The following is a 24,525-nucleotide window of genomic DNA, read 5'->3' on the forward strand; positions in this document are numbered from 1 at the left end:
AATCAGATCCACCATTGTGTTACTAATAGAAATGAGTCTCAAACATCCCTGAAATCCACCAAATGGATTTTTACAATTGGAGCCAAAGCCTTTGTCAGGACAACCTGAGAAAAAGAAAACAAAGCAAAACCAGGATATATCACAATGAACCAGGTTCAATACCATAGAATATTTCATTTCAAAAAAAAAAGTAGACATTTGATTACATTCTGTGCTAAAAAAGGAAAATAAGTCCACCATAGTAATTACTAGTTTAACCTAAATTACAAATTGTGATTCATATAAAGTGTGTTTTTGTTTTTTTGGGTTTTCTTAGAGAGAGAATTTTTGCTGTGAGATGTATGCACTCACCAAAGAGAAAGAGAGAAAGAGAGAAAGAGAGACAGAAAGCAAAAAATGACCCCCTGGTGAGATGACCATGCTACAATCCCTTCTCCTCCGCTCTCTTCTCAGGGTCTTGAGAAAACACACACGCACCTGGCATGAAGTTTAAGCCAGTGAGCCCAGGACTCAAGCCATGGTTGACTACATGAGAGTCCAGCAACATAACCATTATGCCATCCGCTGGTCCCATAAAGTGTTTTTTGTTTTTTTAAGGAATTTCCATACTGTTTCCCACCTAAACATGTAAGCCACCAGTATTAAATTATATGTAGCTTAGACAAGAGAACTTAGTCTTTTAGACTGCAAAATTAACAAAATAAAGAGATCAAAATGTGCACTGGAGATAAGAAAAGACAGATCAATATTGGTGAAATACATCTGTAGTTAAAGCTATTTGGAAAAGGAATTATATTGACTTGCAATAAAATTACCAACTATTTATCTAATTACTAAATTTTCTTATACATGTAAGAGCTACATATGCATTTTGATAAATCCAAATGACTTAATGTCTAAAACAAATCAGGGACCAGCAGTTAGCGTAATGGCTATGTCGCTGGACTCCCGTGTAGTCGACCGTGGTTCTAGTCTCGGACCCTGCAGTTTAAACTCACACCGGCGCCTGTGCATGTGTGCCTAAGGTCCCAAGAGGAGAATGGAGAAGGGATTGAGGCATGGTCATCTTCCTTGGGGGGTGATTTCTCGCTTTCTGTCTCTCTGTCTCTCTGTCTTTCTGGTGAGTGCACATGCCCTATAGCAAAAACCTCTCCAAAAAAAAAAAAAATCACTGTTTGATTATTTATATTTTGCCTCATAAAAGCTGTTGCATTTAGTTATATTGATTAACATCTTTTAATTATTTAAACCCCAAAATACATTAGCTACTATTTGTGGGACTTAATAATTTTTAAATGTTGCCCTATCCAAGTGAAGTAAGTGATTTTATGAAGTCTAAACACACATAAAAGGGATTTTCAAAATGTTCATGGAAAATGCACATTACAAAAAAAATCTCTGTACGAATTTCGAATGTTTTACACCAAAATAAACTCATGCTTTAATTTCATTTTTGCAGAAACTTCTTAAAGTTCCTTTGCATTATACTTATAAATTTTATCATTTTTTCTTTTCTACTATGTTGTCAACCACTGTTATCATTTGAAATAATAATCAGCAACTTCTTAATTCCTGTATAACCCATGCTAGTTTTCTATGTGGGAATTTCTATTACAATGAAATATTTTGACTAAAATATTTTTCATTATTTCTTTGTTTTCCTACTTACATGGCAAGAAAAGGCTAGCATTTTTATTTAAAATTATCATCAGGCATATTTAAATGACAGATTTTAACCTAATAAAGACTTTGAAGTTCAAATTGAATATATTGAGTAGGTGATCAAAGCTTTGTCAGTGTTAATCCATTGTACATAGTACTATACTCATTTCCAGTGCTTCAATTTTTTCAGGTGTTTAGGACATGATTAACATACTTTCAATATGTTTTCTAGATGACTTATTAACCAATTAAGAATGTTAGGATAAAAACTGAAAGGATAATAGTTCAATAATATTGTGGGGAAACTAGAATATGCCAGAAATATAAACAGCTCTGCTAATCTCCTTTGCTCCAGGTGGTGTTTTCTGACACATTTCAAACTATTTCAGAATAAAATAAATTGTGCAATACGCCCACAGGGAACAAAAGGAAGCAAACCCAGAGTCACAAGGAAAGGACATGGAACTTCACGGGAATCACACCCTCATCTCATGAAGCACTTCATATCCCTAGCTACATGTTCAATAAGCCAGAGAGCCAAGGAACAAAGCAGGGTTCAGCCCAGGTTAGTCTCATTAGTCTGTGATAAGAGGCAGCCCCAAGTTAATACAATGCAACACAGAGAGAAGCTCAGCACTGAACCCATTTGAGATGAAAGGTCTAAAATAGGAAGATTTCTGGAGAATACTTAATGCCGAATTAATAGATGGAGCCATTACTAGAAGCAGTCGGAATGTTAAATGCCTCTGAGGATGACAGAAAGTGATCAGTGGCTGTCGCTGTACCAGAAGTGAGATGTCGGGTGAGATAGACTTCATGGTGGCATAGCACGTTCACTGGGTGGAGAGTGCTTTATGCACTATATACATGGTGAGAACATGGGAGCATTCTGCCCGTGGTTTAGTACCCTCAGCCTGTGCTATCGTGTGTGTCACATGTGACACAAAGATGCCACAGGGGACTTCACAGACTTAGATGCTGAGCCATCACAATCTGGAGGACCCGGGTTTTGCATTTATAATTTACAAATGGTGAATGCAGAGCACAATATACCACGATACAGACTGATTTTGTGAAAATCACTCATTGGTAAGTGGAAAAAAGTTAGAAATAAAGAATGGTGGATCAGGGACCAGCAGTTAGTGTAATGGCTATGTCACTGGACTCCCACGTAGTCGACCGCGGTTCGAGTCCCGGACCCAGTGGCTTAAATTCACGCTGGACACGTGTGCATGCATACCCAAGATCCCGAGAGGAGAATAGAGGAGAAGGGATTGCAGCGTGGCCATCCTCCCTGAGGGGGGCGATTTCTTGCTTTCTGTCTCTCTGTCTCTCTCTGTCTGTCTGGTGAGTGCATGTGCCCTATAGCAAAAACCTCCAAAAAAAAAAAAAAAAGAATGATGGATCAAAAGGGGGAGTCTGACGTGACATATATTAAATGCCACTCTGTTCAGAATACCCCCACTCCTAATGTGACAGCTACTCTCAAGACTGGCCTAGAGTGGAGATACGACCCAAGCTGGGGGAACAAAATGTCACTTGGCAGCCAAGTAGACTGACTGTATTCTGGGGAGATAACTGGAAATGCATGTTTGAATTTAGAGAGAGGAGGAGAACTAATGGGAAGTGTCTCAGAACACAGGATACTTTTTCACTTTTAGATAAACTGACTCAAGAATTAACTACCTAAGAAAACCTCCATCTAGATAAAACAGATCCTAGGGACAAAACTCTCACCTACACAGAACTAAAGGTTCTCTAGGGGTACCAACTGCCACAGTTCATCCAGGACTAGGGAGAGGGCTTGTCAGATGACAAGACTATCAGTTAAAATGAGAAGAGTTGTCATCCGGTTGCCACCCAGGCAATCAGGGTCCCTGTGCCCGCCCTGCATTCCTTCTTTACCCTCTTCCAGCCCTTCTTTTGTTCACGGTGCCAGGAGGCTTCACAAAGCGAGATGATGGCCTGCTTAGAGTCCTTTCCCCTCCAGTCCACTCTCAGAATATAGAATTTCCAGCCCTAAAGTCCTAAGCAGACTTCCAGGAAGATTGGCCCCCCTATCAGATCCTGGACACACAGCTGGACAGAACAGGAAAAAGTAAGGTAAGGCAGCAAAAGGTCTCCTGCATTTTATTGTCCTTGCTTCCAGCCCTGGAAATGTTAAGGTGGTCTGAATTTTCCAGGGCATGTATTTAGCAATCAGCAGAATCCCATGCCAAGGGCATGCATACTCTGGTACAAAAGAACACCAATTAAAATGACTGAATGAACAGCAATACCTATGAAAACTTGAGATTTGTTTTTAGAGGAAAATAAGGCTTGAAGTTGGAATTTATTGTGGAAGTTTTCACATTTTATTGTTAAGGAAAACATTAATAGATGCAAAATTATGAAAGCCATAAAAGGAAGAATAAACCCCAAATGCAGGAGTGTTTACCTGGGAAGATTAAAGTATGTGATCTTAGAGAGACAAATGTGCACTGATAATCTTCTTTCCTTGGCAAGAAAATGTGTAAATGTGAACTTTAAACGATCATTAGGTGTCTTTATATGAATATATGATGTAAGATGTGAACAAGAGAGGAAGCTGGATGTGGGGGGGCATACAGGAACTTTCTATACAGCTTTGTAACTTTCAAATAATTCTAAAAGTATCTAAAGAATATTTTAAGTGTTTAAATAGTATATGTTATATGAATCATAATAAAAACAAGCAAGTTTAAAGAGTGAACATGTGATATATTTCACTATAAAACAATATTATACTATGAATAAAAGCAATCACTAGAGAATTTCTACACGAAGTAGCTAAGCATTGTTAAACCTGAACAAGGACATAAAATACTTTAAGAATGATGAGTCTATTTTCATGATTTATAAACACTTTTATCCAGCTTTTCATTTTGCATCATTTAACAATATGCCTTTTTTTTTTTCTTATCTCTTTTTGTGCTTCTAAATCTTTTCCTTTGAAGTGAAAGCTCTTGGTTAAGTTGTTCTATATATCTTACTATTGATTAAAAGAATGTGTTCCTATGGATTGCCATAAAATCAATCATCTATTACAAAAGGGTTATAAACAACCCAGTTCAGAAATGAGCAGATCTCTGAAAGGAAGTAATTATATCTTATAAGATTGCTGGTCCTATCCTGCTCTTCACCGTAATAGATTCTGCAGGGGTTTTTGTTGGTTCATTTGCTTTTAAGATCCTATGAACTGAATCACAGAATAAAAGCAATCACTAGAGAATTTCTACACGAAGTAGCTAAGCATTGTTAAACCTGAACAAGGACATAAAATACTTTAAGAATGATGAGTCTATTTTCATGATTTATAAACACTTTTATCCAGCTTTTCATTTTGCATCATTTAACAATATGCCTTTTTTTTTTCTTATCTCTTTTTGTGCTTCTAAATCTTTTCCTTTGAAGTGAAAGCTCTTGGTTAAGTTGTTCTATATATCTTACTATTGATTAAAAGAATGTGTTCCTATGGATTGCCATAAAATCAATCATCTATTACAAAAGGGTTATAAACAACCCAGTTCAGAAATGAGCAGATCTCTGAAAGGAAGTAATTATATCTTATAAGATTGCTGGTCCTATCCTGCTCTTCACCGTAATAGATTCTGCAGGGGTTTTTGTTGGTTCATTTGCTTTTAAGATCCTATGAACTGAATCACAGGTTGTGTGCTCACTGTCGATTCTTAGAAAAGATTTTTGTACTTTAGTGGTAAACAACAAAGATGAGGCTACTTTCACCTAATTCAAAAATGATTCTAGACAGAAACAGCTATTAAAATGCAATGTGACGACAGCAACAAAACAATGACCATATGAGAACCATCTCAAACCATGGCTAGAAATGAATACTGACAGGTTTAGAACTTCGCATTTCTAATGGCAAAGAATATTTCATTTCAATTTTCCAGTGATACAGATGCATTTCCATTTCCCAGGTTTCCTTTTGCAAGCTTTTAGTTCAATCAAACGTCCACTAGGCAGGTAAACGCTTCATTTGTTTTTGTTCTCTAAGGGAGGTCACCTGTTGTTGAAGGCTGACGCCCAGATTTCATCAAATGTATCGGTGCATTATTACTTAACAAGGAGAAGAGGTTGCTATGGCTAATTAAGTTAAATTATTTGTCCGTTGGCATAATATTGCCCTTCTGTATTGGGCAGTAGAAAAGCAATAAGGATGCTCTACAGGAGCTCAGAGGCACAATCAGGAAAACACTGCAATAAAATCAACCCATGAAACCAGAAGATGACGTACAAGGATCATTTAACATTAGGAAACTATCACAAGGTTTGAAGGTTGAAAACTGTGAAGAAGGCGGCCTACTTAAAACCAATCTCATTATTAAAATCATAAACATAAGTAAATCCACCTTGTAGGAGTGTACTTTGGGTTACAATTTATCATTTTGATCCATTCAACATCTCCATGCTCACAGCTAGTGAGAAAATATCCCTGAGTATTAACTTCGGCTGAATCATGACAGCTTCCCCGGGAAGCAGCAGTAGTAATTGCAAATATGGTTCCACCGTTCCTGTTTTTACCTCCAAAATAATAGGTGCCACCTGAAGAAATCTGCTCGGGCCCCAGCCAAGGAGCGACAGAGGCTGCCTGACCGTCCACCGCCACGCTCAGGTGATTTCTTTTCGCAGATAAGGAGATAGAATGCCACTGCCCGTCATTTAATCCAACACCTAGGGCAGATGAAATTAGTTAAAAGAGATCCCTCTCAACAGGGAATGTTAGAGTAGTTAACTAGAAAGAGTAATACACACATTATTCTGTCATCTACAGCATTTACACCTATTAGTGAAAGTGCAACACACAAAGAAAGGGAGAGAAGCAGGAAATCGGCATGCTATCTATGAAAAATGGTGCATTTCTGTCTTCCCTGCTTAAGGCCTCAATAAAGAGAACTACGCTTCCAACCCTTGGACTACTGTGAATAACTTGGCTCTTTCAGTTACCTGGCCTAGACCGCATTTTAGCTTCCATCCATGGAACCTACCTCTAGCGGAAGAGGAGTTTAGGAAGAGTATAGACCTTTCCCCAAATTCTAGGCTACACCCAATAAAATGTTCTTTTATTAACACTTCAAGGAGGATGGCCATGCTGCAATCCCTCATCCTCCATTTTCCTCTTAGAATTTTGGGCATGCACACATATGTGCCCAGTGTGAGTTTGAAACAGCCAGGTCTGAGTCTTGAACTGTGGTCGACTATGTGGGAGTCCAGTGACCTAACTATCATGCCATCTACTGGTCCCCTAACCCTACATTCTTCCTAAGAAGAAACAATGGTTCAGTATTCAATAATTCAGTTTTCACATGAACTTTATAGAACATAGTATCACAAATATGCTTGATCTCTCTCTCTTTACACATATATGTATATAAATGTCAACTCTGTATATGTATTTTTCCAAAAACTTCAAAAGTTCTTGGAAAATGGATGTGAAGTACAGGTTTATTTTAGTGCAAAAATTTTTTAAATCTATGTACAGTTTTTTTCAGACTATGTATTTTCCATGAACTTTTTGAAGATACGTCATACAATTTTAGTTGTATTCTTAATTTTTTTGTAAATATGAGAAAGGAGTAAATGGGGATTTTCTTACATAGAAATAGTAATTTTAGCATGAAGGAAAATCATGGTTGTTTCTATTCATTTTTATATTTTTCTGTTTTTTCCTTGTGTATGTGTGTGTGTTGTGTGTTATGTGTATGTGTGTGTGTATAATGAAAAGTTGCTAAAATCAAGGTATTCTTATTGCCTCTTAAAACCTGTATCAGTCTCTTCTAAGGTGGCCCCATGTCATGAAGCCATGAGATGGCTTAGCCTTTCCCTCTTAAAGGGACTCTGGTTGAATACAGAACAAGTGGGAAATCTAAACATGTCTATTGTGAATTTACCAGTCAAGTTTACATTAACTGAATATCCAACTCTGTGTGATTCTGCAGATCAAAATAGTAAACAAAGATATAAGCACACTATTAAATGCAAACAGCCTCTTTTCTGATATTATATTCCATTTCTTTTCTTTTGACATTATATGCAATTTCTTTGATTTCCTCCAAGCTATTCTACCACACTCTTTTAGACTAAAAATGTGTTGAAGTTCCCTTGGGTAAGTTACATTTCTTTGCCCTGAGTGTATTTAGCAAATTCTAGCCAGGGCTGGAAGTTCACTATCACATCACATCCATGAGGCAAAGAAGACTTTCCAAGACCCAACTCTGGTTTGTGAAAGATAATGGGAAATACCTGAAAACTAAAACATGGCCAATGCAGGTTAGATACTTTGAGATGTATTTTTTAAGCCTGGATTCTGAAACAGTAGACCGAACAGAGTTATGTAATCCCTGACAGTAAAAGATTGGACTAGGAGCTGACAGATGGCTTGGTGGTTAGGGGCATTGGACTCCCACATGGCTGACCGTGGTTCAAGTCTCAGACCTGGCAGCTTGCTTGCTCTCTCTCTCTCTCTCTCTCTCTCTCTCTCTCTCTCTGTGTGTGTGTGTGTGTGTGTGTGCCTCTCTGGTCAAATTAAAATAAATAAAGTTAAATAAAAATAATTCTTTAAAATAAATTTTTTAAAGAAATAAATTGGACTGAAATAAATCAAACACCCCAGAGCTGTCATCCAGTGCTTCTTTTAAGAGAATCCATTTAAAATGAAAATCCTAGTACTATATAATCTTTGCGTCACAGGACAGACACTTCTCCCTCTGCCCACCTGCCTCTCACATCTCCTACCGCAAAGCTCAAAGTGCTCTAAGCCCTATGTACACAACTCTACTTGTATAATTTTAGGCTTTCTCTTGGTCTCAGACTGTGCTTCTCAAATTACCCAGGGTGGTGAACATATTATTTTCCAATCTACTGCAGACTGATATGTGTACAAAATTTAAATAAATTACTAAAAATTAAATTAAAAAGACACATAAAATACAGGACCACTAACCATTAGCGCTCAGATGTTGAAGCCATATCTTTTTGCTGTAACAATTTCTAAGAGCTTCATCTCCAGTTTTATACTTTTCTTGTGATGGATTAGTAACAAACATTTCCAAGGACCGCACTTTGAGCAGCAGCACTCTGGGCAAGCATTGGTTAGGCAGGAACAAGGTTAAGCTAAAGGCTAGAGTGGCCTTGGAATAACACTGTCCCAGCAGTTGGCATAGTGGTGAAGGTGCTGGACTCCCACATGGCTGACTACAGTTCAAATCCCAGACCTAGTGGCGAAAATCATGCCAGGCACATGTACGTGATTGCCCAAAATCACAAGAGAAGAATGAAGGAGAAGGAATTGTGGCATGGCCATTCCTTCTGGGGGGTGATGTCACACTTTCCCTCTCACTGTCTCTCTCCAGCAAGTGCATGTTTTATGGCAAAACCAAAAAAATTTTAAAAAGGGGAATAATACTGTCTATAGAGAAGCCAAATTTGAATAATAACAGCCTGCCAAGACAGCTCACTGCATGGTTTACACAGTTATTTAACTAACCAGCAGGTTAGGAAGTTGTGGTAGAGCCTTCGAAAGCTGTTGCCGAGGCTCATTTGTGATAGGTATCATTTACCTATGATGAGGAGACTTATCAATGGGTTTTACTTACCTATCAATGGGATTTACTACCCAAATTAAATTATGTAGGGTCTCTTTCATTTATTTCAACTCACTCTAGATCATTTAAATCAGATATTTTTTTCCCTTCATTTGTAAACATACAATTCCTTCCACTTCTAGGTTGGATGAGAGGGGACTCCTTTCCAAAAGCCACATGATGAAGAAAGAGAGGGAGGTATTTTTGAATTTGTATCTTTTTTCTTGTTTACACTATTGTGCAACTAATACTTATTCTATATACTATCTCCACCACTCACGACTTTTTAGTTTGGGAAAGGAGCATGCTGTTGGTATAATGATAAAATAATGATAGTGAGAAAAATTTTTATTGAGGTATTATTCCTAATAGGTTCTGTGTGTTTTCTGTGCCTTGTATTATTTAGACTTCACCATAACTATTATTATTTTTAAGACATTTTATTTAACTTTATTTATTTACTTATTTATTTAAATTTGTCCAGAGAGGGATAGAGCAAAAGAGAAAGACAGAGAGAGAAAGTGAGAAAGTGAGCCGCCAGGTCCAGGACTTGAACCACAGTCAACCATGTGGAAGTCGAGCACACTGAACCATCACATCCCTGCTGGCCCCCACCATGACAATTATTATTTTCATTTTAAATATGGATAAAATGGGGCTCAGGGAGGATCAACAAATTCCTCGAGGTAGTACCCAGCTGATGAGCAGCCAGATACACCCAAGTCTAACTCCAAAATCCACACACTTCTCTGTCTCCCAGACAGCTGACCTCATTCTTTTGCCCATGTTAAACTAACTTTGAGAAAGAAAAAAAGCACTCCCTAACATCTAAGAACCGGGCTGGCACTATCAATGAGGCCCTAGGGTTGTAAAAAGGTGGTTGATACTCAAAGCCAGGCCTTGGCGTTCTCCTGCCAAATAGAAACCAGTTCACAGGACACCAACATCAGACAAGGCCACACTGCCATGGGAGAATATCCAGACTACTTCATAATCTTGTCTCGACCCAGACAAAAGCCAGGCTACCGTGCAAACCACAAAAAATACCAAACTTGTCCCTGTCCTGGATATTAGGAACAACTATTGGCTTTTTGTTGTTGATTTTGACAATTACAACTTCAACCTTTATTTCATCCCTCGTCCTTCTACCTTCTAGGCAAGATTTACAAAGATACCTAACCACAGAACCGCCTCACTTCCTGATAACATATACTCTACTGCAATTTTTTCACTTCCTTGAAACTTCCCTCTGATCAGCTAACACGTCCCCAGACCCTATCATGAGTTATCCTAACACCTCTGTACTGAGACAAACCCCTGGATCCCAGGCTATGTGAACCCCCTTGTTTCAATAAGTGTAAATCCAGCTTGGTTGATCCAGATGTGTTCATGGTGGTGTCTGGCTGGAACACACCAACAACGCCAAGTGGTATAATGGAAGAATGGTATAATAATGGAGTGTCGGCAGGTAGGAGGAGAAAATGGGATGAGGTGCCAGACCCCTCTCCACACCCTCCCCCCGTTCTCATGACTCTGCCCCAATGACATGAACACACAAAACACAGCAAGAAGAAAATGTTTACATCTGCCCCCTCAAATATAACTCCATCCCAGTCCTGAATCACTGCAGAAACGTCATGACAGCTTCATTCCCATCACCTCTCGTTAGACTGGAACAGGCACCTCACAGAGTAAGATGTGCAGTGAAAAAGAAGCCTGCCACGCAGGGTAAGTTCTCTGCAAAGGTGCAGAAGGCGATTATGCGGAGGCCGTTACTCAAGGAGCAACCGAAAGGTTTTGCCTGTTTCCAAATGTATTTCAGTGCTCTGAAAGTGCCAGAAATTCCTCTATCAAACTAACTAGAGTCACTAACCAGAATTAAGGGTCCAGATCACTAGATAGCTCTTGTCGGGATAAAAATACGGAGGTCGTTGGTACCCATCGCTTTAGTGGAAAGCAGGAGTTTAAGGGATGACAGGTTTACAGTCTGAAAGGTAGGAATGTTCCAACAGGGAAAGGGAAGAAAAGGAATAAAAAAAAACGGCTCCTCCTGGGCGAGGCAAATCAAGAGGTCTGCTCCAATGCCTGATTCAAAAATGCCTCATGAATGAAATATGCGGCAACATCTCAAATCCTGCAAGCCTGCCTCTGCCAGGCCCTGCCTGTGGGGGCAAGAGGCTTATTTATAGGCCTGATTTCATCATTAGACAAAAGCAACTGTAAAATGCTAAAACTCATAGGAGAAACTTCAAATTTGACAATTATTATATTTATTTCTTATTTAGTGAGAGAGGGATTTTTGTTATAGGGCATATGCACTCGCCAAAGAGATACAGAGAAAGAGAGAGAGAGAAATGGAGAGACAGAAAGCGAGAAATCATCCCCTAGGGGAGATGGTGATGCCACAATCCCTTCCATTCTCCTCTTAGGATTTTGAGTGCACACACACACACACACACACACACACACGCCTGGTGTGAGTTTGAAGCCACCAGGTCTAGGACTCAACTATGTGAGAGGCCAGCGCCTTAAACACTACACCACCTGCTGGTCCCAATATTTTGTTTAAATAGGAAAATATAACTTTATTGTTCATTGGGTCCTAATGCCACGGAATGATTTTTTTTTTTCGACATTTATAATGGTGACAAGGACTGAAAATATTTCGTATCATGAGGGATTTTATATTACTGCCAATGTGTTTCATGATTTATGCTAATATAGTATCTTTAAAATATTTCAAAACTGATTTAGGCTGACATAATATTTTTGAATAATTCCAAATGGCAATTTGAAAAACTGTACATCACATTAAAAATTAGACTTGATAATTCAAGCATTTGTATGAATCAGTTCTTTATTAAAATAATTTAGTTTCTATTCCACTGCAAAAGATACAAAAACTTAGGGTTTTTCAGACTTTTAAAATTCGTAATTGAGGGACCAGACAAGTGGCACAGTGGTAACCCTATGCTCTGCAAAGCTGAACCATGTGGGAAGGTTCTAAATCTGCATCTGGAGAACTCCCTAACCATGCTGGGTGTGCATGTATTCATTATATGGAATGGCTGAACCTGGGAGTGGAAAACAGCATGAAGACACCATTGGGGTTGCCTGTTTCTCTTCCGTATTCATGATCTGGAACGGCTGAACCTGGGAGTGGAGAACAGCAGGAAGACACCATTGGGGTTGCCTGTTTCTCTTCTCTCTCTTTCTGTTTTGGAAGAAAGAAAGCGGAAGAAAAAGAAAGGAAGGAAGGACCGGCAGATGGCATAACGGTTACTTGCTGAACTCCCACATGGTCAACCGCAGTTCAAGTGCCAGATCTGGAGGCTGAAAACTCATGCCAGGTGCACGTGCGTGCATGCCCAAAATCCCTAGAGGAAAATGGAGGAGAAGGGATTGTGACATGGCTATTCCCCAGGGGGTGATTTCTCACTTTCTGTCTCTGTCTCTCTCTGATGATTACATGTTCCCTATAGCAAAAATCTTTCTAAAAACAAAGGAAGGAAGGAATCTCTAAAAAGACATTAGCAATGTATATCTTCAGTAACTACAAGAATTAGGTGTTCTTGGGACCAGCAGTTAGCATAAAGGCTATGTCGCTGGACTCCCATGTAGTCAATCACAGTTCGAGTCCTGGACCTGGTGGCTTAAACTCACACTGTGAGTGTGTGCATGCGTGCTCAAGATCCCGAGAGGAGAATGGAAGAGAAGGGATTGCAGTGTGGCCATCTCCCCTGGGGGGTGATTTCTCACTTTCTGTCTCTCTCTGTCTTTCTGGCTAGCATATGCACCCTATAGCAAAAAAAACCTCTCAAAAAAAAAATTAGGTGTTCTTATATAATAGAAATGTTTAGTACAACCTATCAATCCATCAATAAGCACATGGCTCTCTTGAAATAATTTTTATAAAACATTCTGACAACTGGTTTAATTATCAAACATTGTGCAAGTAACAATTCTTCCCCTATGAAAGAACCACCTGACTACCCACCCAACTACCATAATTAGTCTAGAGTCCTTATTATTAGCTACAGAAATAATCACAGGAAGTATACGATATCATAATGAATTACATTGCATGTGTATTTCAACATTAATTTAGTGATTTCTAAATCGCCAGAGAGTATTCCATATAGACTTACACCTAGTAATTTGTTAACTATACACTCTATGCCTGTAAAGTGCTTAGAAAGGAACTCGTTTCGTGGGGCTCACTGACATTATACTAAAGCCCTTTCTCTAAGATGTTGAAAATTAAGCTATGAATATAAGCACTTCCGAGGATGTCAAATACATCACAATAAACTACACATTAATGGCAAGCTTACATTTTTAGACCTTCATTTTACGGTCCTATCAATTATTAATATGACACTGATTAATTTATTTCCTTTTGTCAAGCCTGCAAGTCTACCACATTTTGGACATTACATAAAAAGTCACAGGCTATTACCAAATTATAATTAATACTGAATTTTCCATCCTGCATTTAAATTGCAGGGATATATAGACAGAGATACACACACAAACATAAAGAATAGGCATTTGTGTATCCATTTGTATACTCACTTTTTCTATATTTAGTTTCCCACAGTACTAACACATTTCTATTTTTTCCTCTCCCAGTCATATTCTATAAATTTTTATCATAGTTAATATAGGGGAGTATTAAAATGGCATCTTTAAATTGTTTTTAAAGATCATTTATTAAATTAATGTAGCAATTTACACCAATGTGACCTCTAGTAGCGTGGCTTCGATATTATTCTATATATGTGAAAATTTGATGGAGATCCCTTGTTGAGAACTATATAATCTTAATGAAGAGACAAAAATATCCCTCACCCAAAGCACTGACCTAAATTGGGCATTAATTTTCTAGACACTCATAGAGTCACCTTAATTATATTACTTCTCTAGTCATTAAAACAATACCGTATTGCCTAGAAGTGGAGAGAATTCCATTTGGTAACCAAATTAGGACCTTGGCACAAAACTTTGCACCTTCCCACCTCCCGTCAGAAGATATCCAACTCTTTTTAAGGTACTTCAGCAAGTAAAGTTAATGTGACTATTATGTTTTAAATTGCATACAAATATAAAGAAATAGAAACACCCAGAATGACCCCTCCCCTTCTCCCACTGACCAGCTAGAACTAATAAGTGTGTCAGGCCAAGTGTATAGATTTCCTTTAAAAGACATCCTGTTAACTTTTTGGTCTATTTCAAAGTCTTCCACATTTTCTCTGACACATATTTCCTCAGGATATGTTGATTTATTGGGAGAGAGGATTATGGAAAAAAAAAATTCTATTCCTCCGTAACTATTTTTTTGGTTAATAAGAACTGCTAGTGTTGGAACCATATTTAAAAGGAAGTTGGAATCCAGTTCCTCTAAGGAAAAGTACTGATAATCTTATTAACTTGAGTATTCATTTATTAAACAAATATTAATTTCGAGGTTATACGTAAAAATTTGCGGAGAAGGGCCGCAGAGATAATGAAATCTTTCGAATCCATATGCTTTGCCTGAGGGAATACATTTCTTACCTGCTGTGATGTCGCTGGGTGATTTTCCTGGCTGGTAGAGATTCAGCTTCAGTTTTCCCTCACTCAGAAGGAGGAGGAGCCCCCCTGAAACCAGCTGCAGTTCAGTGAATAGCAGAAGCCCTGCTTTATTCCAGGTTCGAAATTGAAAAGTAGCCGAAATCTCATCCTCTCCAGAAGGACCCGGAAGTTCCAAGAAACTCTTGGAGCTTAGAAAAGTCACAGGCACAGACTGAGGTTGTGAGCAAGAAAACAACACAGTTCCCTGACAACAAAGTAAAAGAAAAGCTTTTCAGAATGTGAGTCACGCCACATTAGTCACAAGGTTTGAGATATTCACAAAGGGTGCTCCGTGATCCCATGTTATCTTCCATTTATCTGTGAAATTGCAGCTGAAATTTATTTTGCAAGTGTCTTTTGAATGAACTGCATCAAGTTTTTTGCCACAAAAAATAAAAAAATCTTTTTAAATAAAGTAAACCAACAACAAATTGCTGTCAACCCGAAAATATAAATCCTTGCTATATGTCTTAAAGGTTCTTGGGACCAGCAGTTAGCGTAATGTCTATGTCGCTGGACTCCCACGTAGTCGACCACGGTTTGCGTCCTGGACCCAGTAGCTTAAAACTCACGCCGGGCACGTGTGCGTGCGTGCCCAAGATCCCGAGAGGAGAATGGAGGAGAAGGGATTGCGGTGTGGCCATCCCCCCTGGGGGTGATTTCTCGCTTTCTTTCTCTCTGTCTCTCTCTGTCTGGCGAGCACACGGGCCCTATGGCAAAACCTCTCCAAAAAAAAAAAAAAAAAGGTTCTTCAAAACCTTCTCTAGTCTTCTACTTCTCAACTTTTAATGGGAACTTAAAAAGTCAATTATATCAGCTTTATCTGGAAGAATATATGTTGGGAATAAACACATTTGGTCTTGGTCAAATATTTGGCTATGTTATGCTAAAAGTGAATTCCCTTTTATTATAAACAATAAGAGCAAATTCAACTATCTTATTCCAATGAATGAAATCATAAAAGTGACAGTGTATGCTACACTAACCCAATTACGAGACTATCAAACCTAGTAAAAATGGAAAGGTTTTGCCAGCCACAGTTCTGTATTAGGTTTCTCTTGGGTCACTGCCTGCTACCCTCTTGCCAATGAGAGGGGGGTGCTCCTTACATAAGTAATGCCTAGAAACTCATTCCGTAGACGGAACACACACACACACACACACTCACACGTATCTATATTTTTACTTTTATTCAAAATAATTTCCCTTTTATTTAAAAAAATGACTATTTTTAAATCTTGCTGGATGTGATAATCATATAAATACCACCAATTCACCAAGAGATTTAGAAACAGGGCCCAGCAGTGGTAGCACAGGCTGGTGGCTGTTACTTGGCAGGCTGATTCACATCAGAAGCCCAGGTTCGGTTCCTAGAACCTCAAAAAAAGGTGGGCGAAGAGGCATGCGTTTATAGGCCCATCAACTCAGGGGGATGAGGCAGGAGGACCATGACATGGCAAGATCCTATCTAGAGAAAACCAAAAAACCTACATACACACACACGGTCATGCATACACAGAATCACAGAATTAGGAATAAAATATTTTGTAAATAGTAAATAATCTCATTATGTGCTTTGGGATTTGCTGACACAAAATGAGTGTAAATGGACATATTTTAAACAGTGAAAGAAATCTCTTCAAATCAACATATGTCTGGTTTTTCTGTTTTTTATTACCATACTGGAAAAGCTGGAAATCAGGTTTTCCAGAACTCCCTTTCTTATCTGCTTCTGAGTAAAATTTAGACTAGAAAGGAAGCTGGGGTGATACTTGTCAGTGAAGTAAAACACCAGCCCCTGGGCTCCACGGGTGTCTTTGTGGCCGTGCGCGATGAAGGAAGACCACACGTGAGCTGGTTTCTTCCGCCTTGCTCTCGTTCTTGACTCTGCACATTTGTCTTCCCAATAGCTGGCCCTGCTGGACAGCCAGCCCAGGCCCACCCCACGTGCTTCGCTGCAGACCCACAGAGAGGGTGGCTACCCAGAGGCAACACTCCCAGGAACCTCTCTGGAGCTTCCTTCAGAGGCTGAAAATGCCATACAAATTCCATCCTGTCTGTGTGCACTGCTTTTTCAGGCAGAATTAGTGATTTCTCTGCTCCTCCAACTCCCCCTGCCAGGCCTTCGCTCTCCACCTTCTATAACGATTGTTGAGATCCAAGTCCTAAAATAAATCCCTTGTTCATAACACCCCCTGACAAATCCCTGACCCACACCATTACCTTTAAATTCTCCCACATTTCCATATAAGGATAACATAATGCAGCCTGAAACACTGCTATTTGGACAGATTGGTAGATGCACCATTGTAATATTAGTATAAATTGTTTTTGTTTTTAATTTGTTATGAACGACCATGGCAAATGCAAGGTTTTCCAAATGTCTCTGTGATATGCGTGGATATCAACCGATTCCAGGAACCTCATAGGTCCATTTAGTGAATTTTCAGGGAATATCTTATTAAGGAAATAACACAGCAAGAGAAATTATTCTCTTGGAAATAATATCACAACAAATTAAAATATCAGCTATTTAAAAAATGCTTTAGTTTCTGTAAAAATAAAATACTTCTGTCCTGTGAATCCTAATTCCCTTGATTAGAATTAATCCCTTATGTGTGGATTGCCAACCAGAGAAAATGTTTAAATACGGGTCATCTTTAAAATATCCTATCAGATGGGAACTTTAAATAGAGCGACTCCATTGGATGGAAAAGACCCATAGTTTCATTGTCCCTCACGTGAAGATTCTTACCATAGTGATGATCTGTGGGTGTTGTTGCTTGGCCAAAGCAATGATATCCACTTCATTGTAATAGAGATTTTCTAAACATCCATGAAAATTTTTATGTGGGAATGACACTGATTTTCCAGGTGCTGAAATCCCTCCAAAGCTGATCTTAGAAAGAAAAATAGCATCAATAATATTGTTTAGTGAGTTTCTGATAATCTGCTTAAACAATTGTACTTATCAACTATAGCTGTAAGCATACACAGATCAATTTTTAACACCTTATTCTGAAAAACAATAAGATGCAGATTTTAAAACAAATTTTTACACATTTAATTTTCATTTACACTGGAGTCAGTTATTTTTCCAAGTTGTTAAGCTAACTTGGTTTTAATATTTATTGGTTACTGAAGAAAAGGTATAGCTATATACATAGTAAAACTCGATCTGTTTAAAATGTAATAGATTAGAATAACGTTTTATATACATTTCTGGCACACTTGATATTCATGCATTTGAGTCTATTGTTAATGGGTTAATCAGATCTATTTATTACTACTTTCTTCCCATAAATCTACTGCTTATGAGTTCCTTGTAACACAAAGAAATCATACAGCATATCCTATATTTGCTGGTGGTGATGAAATCCCTTTGTGGAAAAGATTTCCTACATGTGATATTTTGCAACTCCCTATTTCAGGTTAAAAAAAATACATGATCTTACTGTATAATTGTAAGTTAGCATATTGTGAGATTCTAGAATCCGCCTTTTAGAGTAAATCACAGAACTGATGAAGTATTTCTCAAGATAGCCTAAGTCACACTAGTAGGTTTGGTACAGAGTACTTGAGGCTTCATTTTTCTCACAATACGCTTACTGAAGAGACAGTGACAGAGAGATAGAAAGCAAGAAATCAACCTCTGGAGGGAGATAGCCATGCCTCAGTCCCTTCTCCGCTCTCCTCTCGGAATTTTGGGCATGCATGTACATGTGCCGCCATGACTTTTAAGCCACCTGGTCTGAGACTCAAACCACAGTTGACTACGTGGGAGTTCAGTGATGTGACCCTTATGCAATCCACTTGTCCCTAAAAGGTGGATTCTCTATAAGGAATTCTTTTGGGGAGGTTAAACTGTACAGACACAATAACATCTGTATTAATGGAAACGCAACTATCACACCTCATAATCAAGGTCCAGGTAACTGAATTCCCCCTGTGCGTGGAAACGATGCCTGTGCTCGTCCACTGTGAAGTTGACTTGTTTGCCCAGACGCTGGAGGACCACAGAATGCCAGTGCTGATCATCCAGCAAACTGCCCAGGGTGAGGTTGATCCGGTTGTGAGTGGAGGGTAATTTAGCTTCACCTGAGAAAAGATAAATGCCAGCACCATTATTCCCATTAAACAAAAATGTTTCCTTTTGTGACCAAGAATCTCTCATAAAGCAGCCCTTTTCCGAATACTCCATCCCAAACACTAAAATGATCTACCCAAAGTTTGAAGGTAATAGTCTCTCAAGCTTGTGGTAATTTCTCCCGCTGTTAATTCTTTTTATTATTATTACCCATTGCATGCTCATTTTCTATGTAAATTTTATCTTTGCTACAACCTCATTATTTTTACCACCTCAGTATTTTTCAATGATCCATCCCTTTCTTTCTGATGTTTGAAAGAAAATAGCTATGTATTCTATCAGTGCTATGTAAGAAAAAAAATCGAATGAAGGTCTTGTGTAATTTGCAAAATATGAATCATTTTTACGTGAAAGGGTGATATTGGCATATATACAAGACCTTGAATCTGAAAATAAGGCACCGTAACTATTTCAGGATAAGCTATAAAATCATAAAGTTCCCTAAGTGATACCTAGATAATCAGGTTTCCAGGCACCTCACCAAATAGTTTTACCTGAATTAATAAACAAAAAGAGCTTTCCTCTTCTTAACTCCAGGGTGATGTGGTCTCCACTTGGCCCTTCTCTGTGGAGTAGAATCCCATCCCTCTGCATGGTTTTAAATTTCAAAGAAATAATATCTTTTAGTGGGCTCAGGGATTTTTGATCAAATCTGTAGAGAAGGGAACTTTTTCCATCAAGATCAACCACCTCTGATCCTAGAGACAAAGATAGAAGACGTCATTCTAAGGCTAAATTGACTTTTTATTAAAGCATTTTTGGCATATATCTGAAAGGTCACAGAAAATATACATTCTGAAAAAATGAATTTCAAAAATTTTTGCACCACAATAAATTTGCACTTAAATTTCATTTTCTCATAAACTTTAAAGACCCCTTGTACAGACAGACACCCTTATATGTACTCATATACCTGCACATACAGTTCAGCTCCTGACTAGCTGTAATAGAGGAAAATACGAGCACTAAATGTCTAATTCCGTTTTGACATCTGAATTGGATCTCATTTTAGCCTTTACCAAGCTGTTTACAAAATTCATGATCTAGAAAGACATTTTCAAATACATTTGTAATATTCTCTTATATTATTAAAGACTATTTTTTCTCATTCCACAAGATAGTGAAATTCGGGGCCAGCAGGTGGTGTGGTAGTTGGGGCACTGGACTCCCACATGGCCAAACGTGGTTCGAGTCCTGGGCCTGGCAGCTTGCTTTCTAGCTTTACCTCTCTATCTTACTCCTCTCTCTCACTCACTCTGTCCCTGTCTCATGAAATTAAATAAATAATTTTTTTAAATAGTGAAAATCAGAAAATGATAACAACTAATATACATAAACCACTTTCCTATTTCATAATTAATTTTTATTGCCAGAAGGCATGTGTGTTCATCAATGAGAGAGAGAGAGGGAGAGAGAAAGTACTCCCCCGCCCAGTGGGACATGGTCATTCTGCAATCCCTTTTCTCCATCGCTCCATCCTATCATGGTTTAGAGCATGCTTACACATGTGTCCATTACGTTTTTCAACTTCTTCCAGGACTAGGATTCACCATGGTCAGCCATGTGGGATCTGAATCCCTATATACAAAGCTTTCCTACTCCACTACAGGGCTGGCTCCGGCAATCAATATATTTTACGTTGTTTTTGAAATGTCTAAGTTAAATGTTTTTTGGCTCCAGAAAAAGTGGTTTGATATCTCAAAATTCTTTCATTACTTGAACCATATGAAGGAGATCTACACACAAAATACACTCATACTGTAGCCTCATCAAATGCCACTTCAATTATATATTAAAGTGAACTTTGCATTTTGTCCCACTTTATTATATTTGTGGATAAGTGATAGTATTTAAGGGCAATGCTATTTTCTGTCTTCTGAAGGGCATTGCTGGAAAACATCAGCTTAATGATATCGTAAGGTCTGTTCTGTTGCATTTGTGTCATAACTGTGACACTGACATGTTTTTTCAGCTTTCTGACAGTGTCTTATCTACTCATTGTCAAGATCACTCTTATTCAGTTCATCTAAAAAAAGATGTCATGTTATACCAGTAACATCACAGTACATCTGTCAAAATCAGTTGCACCCTGAACTAGAGACACAAAAAAGAACTGATAATACTCAGTAACCCTAGCACTATTTTCTATATTTCACAAGCCAATGATTTTTTTTAAGGCAATTACCCTTGAGAATACATTTATGTAATAAATGAAGAGGTTAGGGAAAACCAATAAAACATGAAACTATTTTTCAACTGGTAAGCTGAAAGACTTCTAGTCAACAGAATGTCATAACAGCTTACTCATCTTGTTCCATTTGACAAAATTATTACGGCTACTCATATGCCCCAATATGCATTTTATTCGGATTATCCATCATATTTCATGTGAAACGTCTATATCTACCACCAGCCCAAATTTTTTTTTTACTATTTCATGCAGATATCTTTTGAAAATCCAGAGGTTTAGCTTTTTTACTTCTTGCTAATGTGCTTATAAAAAATTCATTCACCGAGTGCACATGAATAAACATTGCATTTAGTAGAAAGAATAATGTTAACTGAACAATTATTCCTTGTTATATAGCTGAATGAATGTGCCTGGTAAAAACATAACTCTGTGTCAAATACAAATAATGTGTTTTATGATTATTAGATTACAATAAATTAAGAAAAACTCCAATAAGACAGAGCTTAAATGCTGACACTTTTGAAGCAATGCAGTTATCTCTGAGCTAATGTATTGCTTAAAGGCAACCATCATAGTAATGATTTTATTTTAGATAAAGACTATTTTTGGAATTAGCTACCAAGAGAATTTTTCCCCAGTAATGGTTTAGCCTATGTTACTTTAGCCTACTATTTCTTTTTTTCTCTCTTTTTCACTATTGTTATTATTGCATTATAATGGTCATATTCATCTTCTATGGCACCTAAAGCTTTTGTGTCTGGACTATTTCCATCAGCAAAATGGGGTAGTGAAGACATATCAGACAATTGATGCCTAAAGCAATGGTATACGGTTTCACCTCTTAAATGAAGTCACTTGCCATTTTCTCTCACTCTTACTATCTATCTATTTACTTCAGAGGCATATGCCTACACAATTCAATGAATTTGTTCAATAAAAATTCATTCAGTCTGTCGAGTTTGAGGTATTGAGCTGGATGCTAGGATAAAACAATATTCAAACATGGCTCCTGCCCTCATGGTGCTTATATCCAGGAAAATAGACAATATTCAGCAAGTGAACAAGTAAGGTTATAAAAACATAACAGGCACACTTATCAAAAGTAATAGAAGTCTGGGGTCATTTAGTTATTGAGAAAGCTCCCTCTCAGTTCTCAGGTCTAGGAACCTGAGACTAAGGCTGATCCTAATCCATAATCTTGCTACATTCTACAGTCTTCAAAGCCTATAACTCATCACATAAACTAGGATTTCTCTTGGAAAGTTTAATTACAGGAGGTCTAGATATTCTCTCAACACTGCCCCATTCAATGTCATGAAAGAAAGCTCTAAGGATTTCTATAAAACTACAGTGACAGGAAAAATTAGTGCTCATAAGTAAGAGTGAGGTGAGCTCACCTTGAAAAAAGAAAGTACTGAAGTAGAGAAATCAACAAAATGTAAATACCTTTCAGGGTAAAAGCTAAATATAATTCAGAATATGAATCAATATAGAAAAGCTTCAAGTAATTTACATGTATTATAGACATAAATCATCCTGGGGCCAGCCAGTGGACTGGTGGTTAAAATAGCTGGATCCCACATGGCCTACTGCACAGTTCAACTCTCAGATCCTGTGGCTCGGAAACACGCCAGGTTCATGTGTGTATGCGCCTAAAATCCCAAAAGAAGGAAGAAATGGAGAAGAAACTGCATGTGACCACACCCTATGGGTGGTGCTTTCTCACTTCCATCTCTCTCTCTTTCTCTCTGTCTCTCTCCAGTGATCACACATACTCTCTGGCAAAATTGAAAACAAAATGACACAAAAAAGATTAAAATTCTCCTAAAATAGGAACACTAAGGATGATTCTTCAGTAATTCCTATTTTTTTATTGAGAGAGAGGTTTTTGCTATAGGAAACATATGTTCACCAGAGACACAAAGAGATTTAAAAAAAGCAAGAAATCACCCCCTGGGGGGATGGCCATGCCACAATTCCTTCTCCTCCATTCACCTCTCAGGATTTTGGACATATACACATACACACCCAGCATGATGATTTTTTGTTTTGTTTTGTTTATTCTTATTTTCTATATTACATTTAATCACATATATCTTTACAGCATATAGCATTTCTTTTTCCAGCAGAATTACCATGCATAGCAGTCAAGATAAAGACATTACTATCAACATCAGCAGCAGCAAATAGCATTTCATTTTTTTTCAGACAATTACTTTTTTATTCTTATTGTTTTTAAAAAACAATCACTCTACACCATTTGGCTTATAAAGAAAATTTACCTCACATGAAATACTTCTCAGACCAGTCCAGTTGAGAATACTGTACATGTTATCATCAATAGGTAATAAACCATTTCTGTGTCCCACAAATGCCATGCTTCTCTATTTGTTTTCATGCTATCCTTCTCTTTACTTTTCCCTACTGTCACCATTCCAAACCATCTTCAGCATCCATAACTATTTTCACTGCTTTTATGCCCTCCAATATTTCAGTCTCTACTTCCCTTCCATTCTTCTCTTGCCATTCCACACTGTCTTCCAGCATCCATATCTATTTCCACTGCTTTTATGCCTTCCAGTATTTTAATTTCTACCACAGAGTGGAGATAGTCGGTCTATATTAAGTGGATACATACAATATCTTTCTTTCATAGCCTGGCTTGCTTCACTCAGCAATAAATCTTCCACTTTCTATCAAATGCCAGAGTCTTTTTTTTTCTTTTTTTAATGGCTGAATAGTATTACATAGAGTATATGTGCCACATTTTTTCAATCCATTCATCTGTTTGTGGACATTTGGGTTGGTCCCATATCTTAGCAATTGTGAATAGTGCCATAATAAACACTGATGTGCAAGCACTTTTCTGATGGAGCATTCTCCTGTCCTTTGGGTAGATACCCAGAAGTGGGATTGCTGGATCAAATGGTAGTTCTATTTGTAGGTCTTTGAGGAACCTCCATACTGTTCTCCACAGTGACTGGATCAATTTACATTCCCACCAACACAACCCCGCCAATACTTATCACTTTTTGTGTTTTTAATCTTCAGTATTCTGACAGGGGTTAGGTGGTATTTCACTGTGATTTTAATCTGCATCTCCCTTATAACAAGGGATGTTGAGCATTTCCCCACATGCTTTTTGGCTGTTCATATGTATCCTTTAGAGAGATTTTTGTTCAGTTCATTTTCCCATCTTTTAATTGGGTTAATTTTATTTTTTAGAGGGGTAAGCCACTTGAGTTCCCTGTGTATTCTGGTTATCAGTTCCTTATCTGAGGCATGTTTTA

General features: G+C 37.9%; 1 protein-coding gene across 2 annotated transcripts in view; it reads right to left on the bottom strand.

Annotated features, from left to right (window-relative positions):
* The window catches only part of CNTNAP4 (contactin associated protein family member 4), a 278,572-nt gene that overhangs the window by 83,679 nt on the left and 170,368 nt on the right, over nucleotides 1-24,525 (bottom strand). For both annotated transcript variants that reach the window (XM_027773495.1, XM_006152611.2), the window contains exons 5-10: nucleotides 19,539-19,742; nucleotides 18,811-18,995; nucleotides 17,653-17,796; nucleotides 14,841-15,102; nucleotides 6,226-6,375; nucleotides 1-104 (exon numbers count right to left, since the gene is read on the bottom strand). The exon at nucleotides 1-104 is cut by the window's left edge and continues 95 nt beyond it. In XM_027773495.1, coding sequence (XP_027629296.1) covers nucleotides 1-104; nucleotides 6,226-6,375; nucleotides 14,841-15,102; nucleotides 17,653-17,796; nucleotides 18,811-18,995; nucleotides 19,539-19,742 — 1,049 coding nt within the window. The remainder of the gene's footprint in view (nucleotides 105-6,225; nucleotides 6,376-14,840; nucleotides 15,103-17,652; nucleotides 17,797-18,810; nucleotides 18,996-19,538; nucleotides 19,743-24,525) is intronic.

The sequence above is a fragment of the Tupaia chinensis genome, unplaced genomic scaffold (assembly GCF_000334495.1).
Source record: "Tupaia chinensis unplaced genomic scaffold, TupChi_1.0 Scaffold000355_1, whole genome shotgun sequence".
NCBI lineage: Eukaryota > Metazoa > Chordata > Mammalia > Scandentia > Tupaiidae > Tupaia > Tupaia belangeri.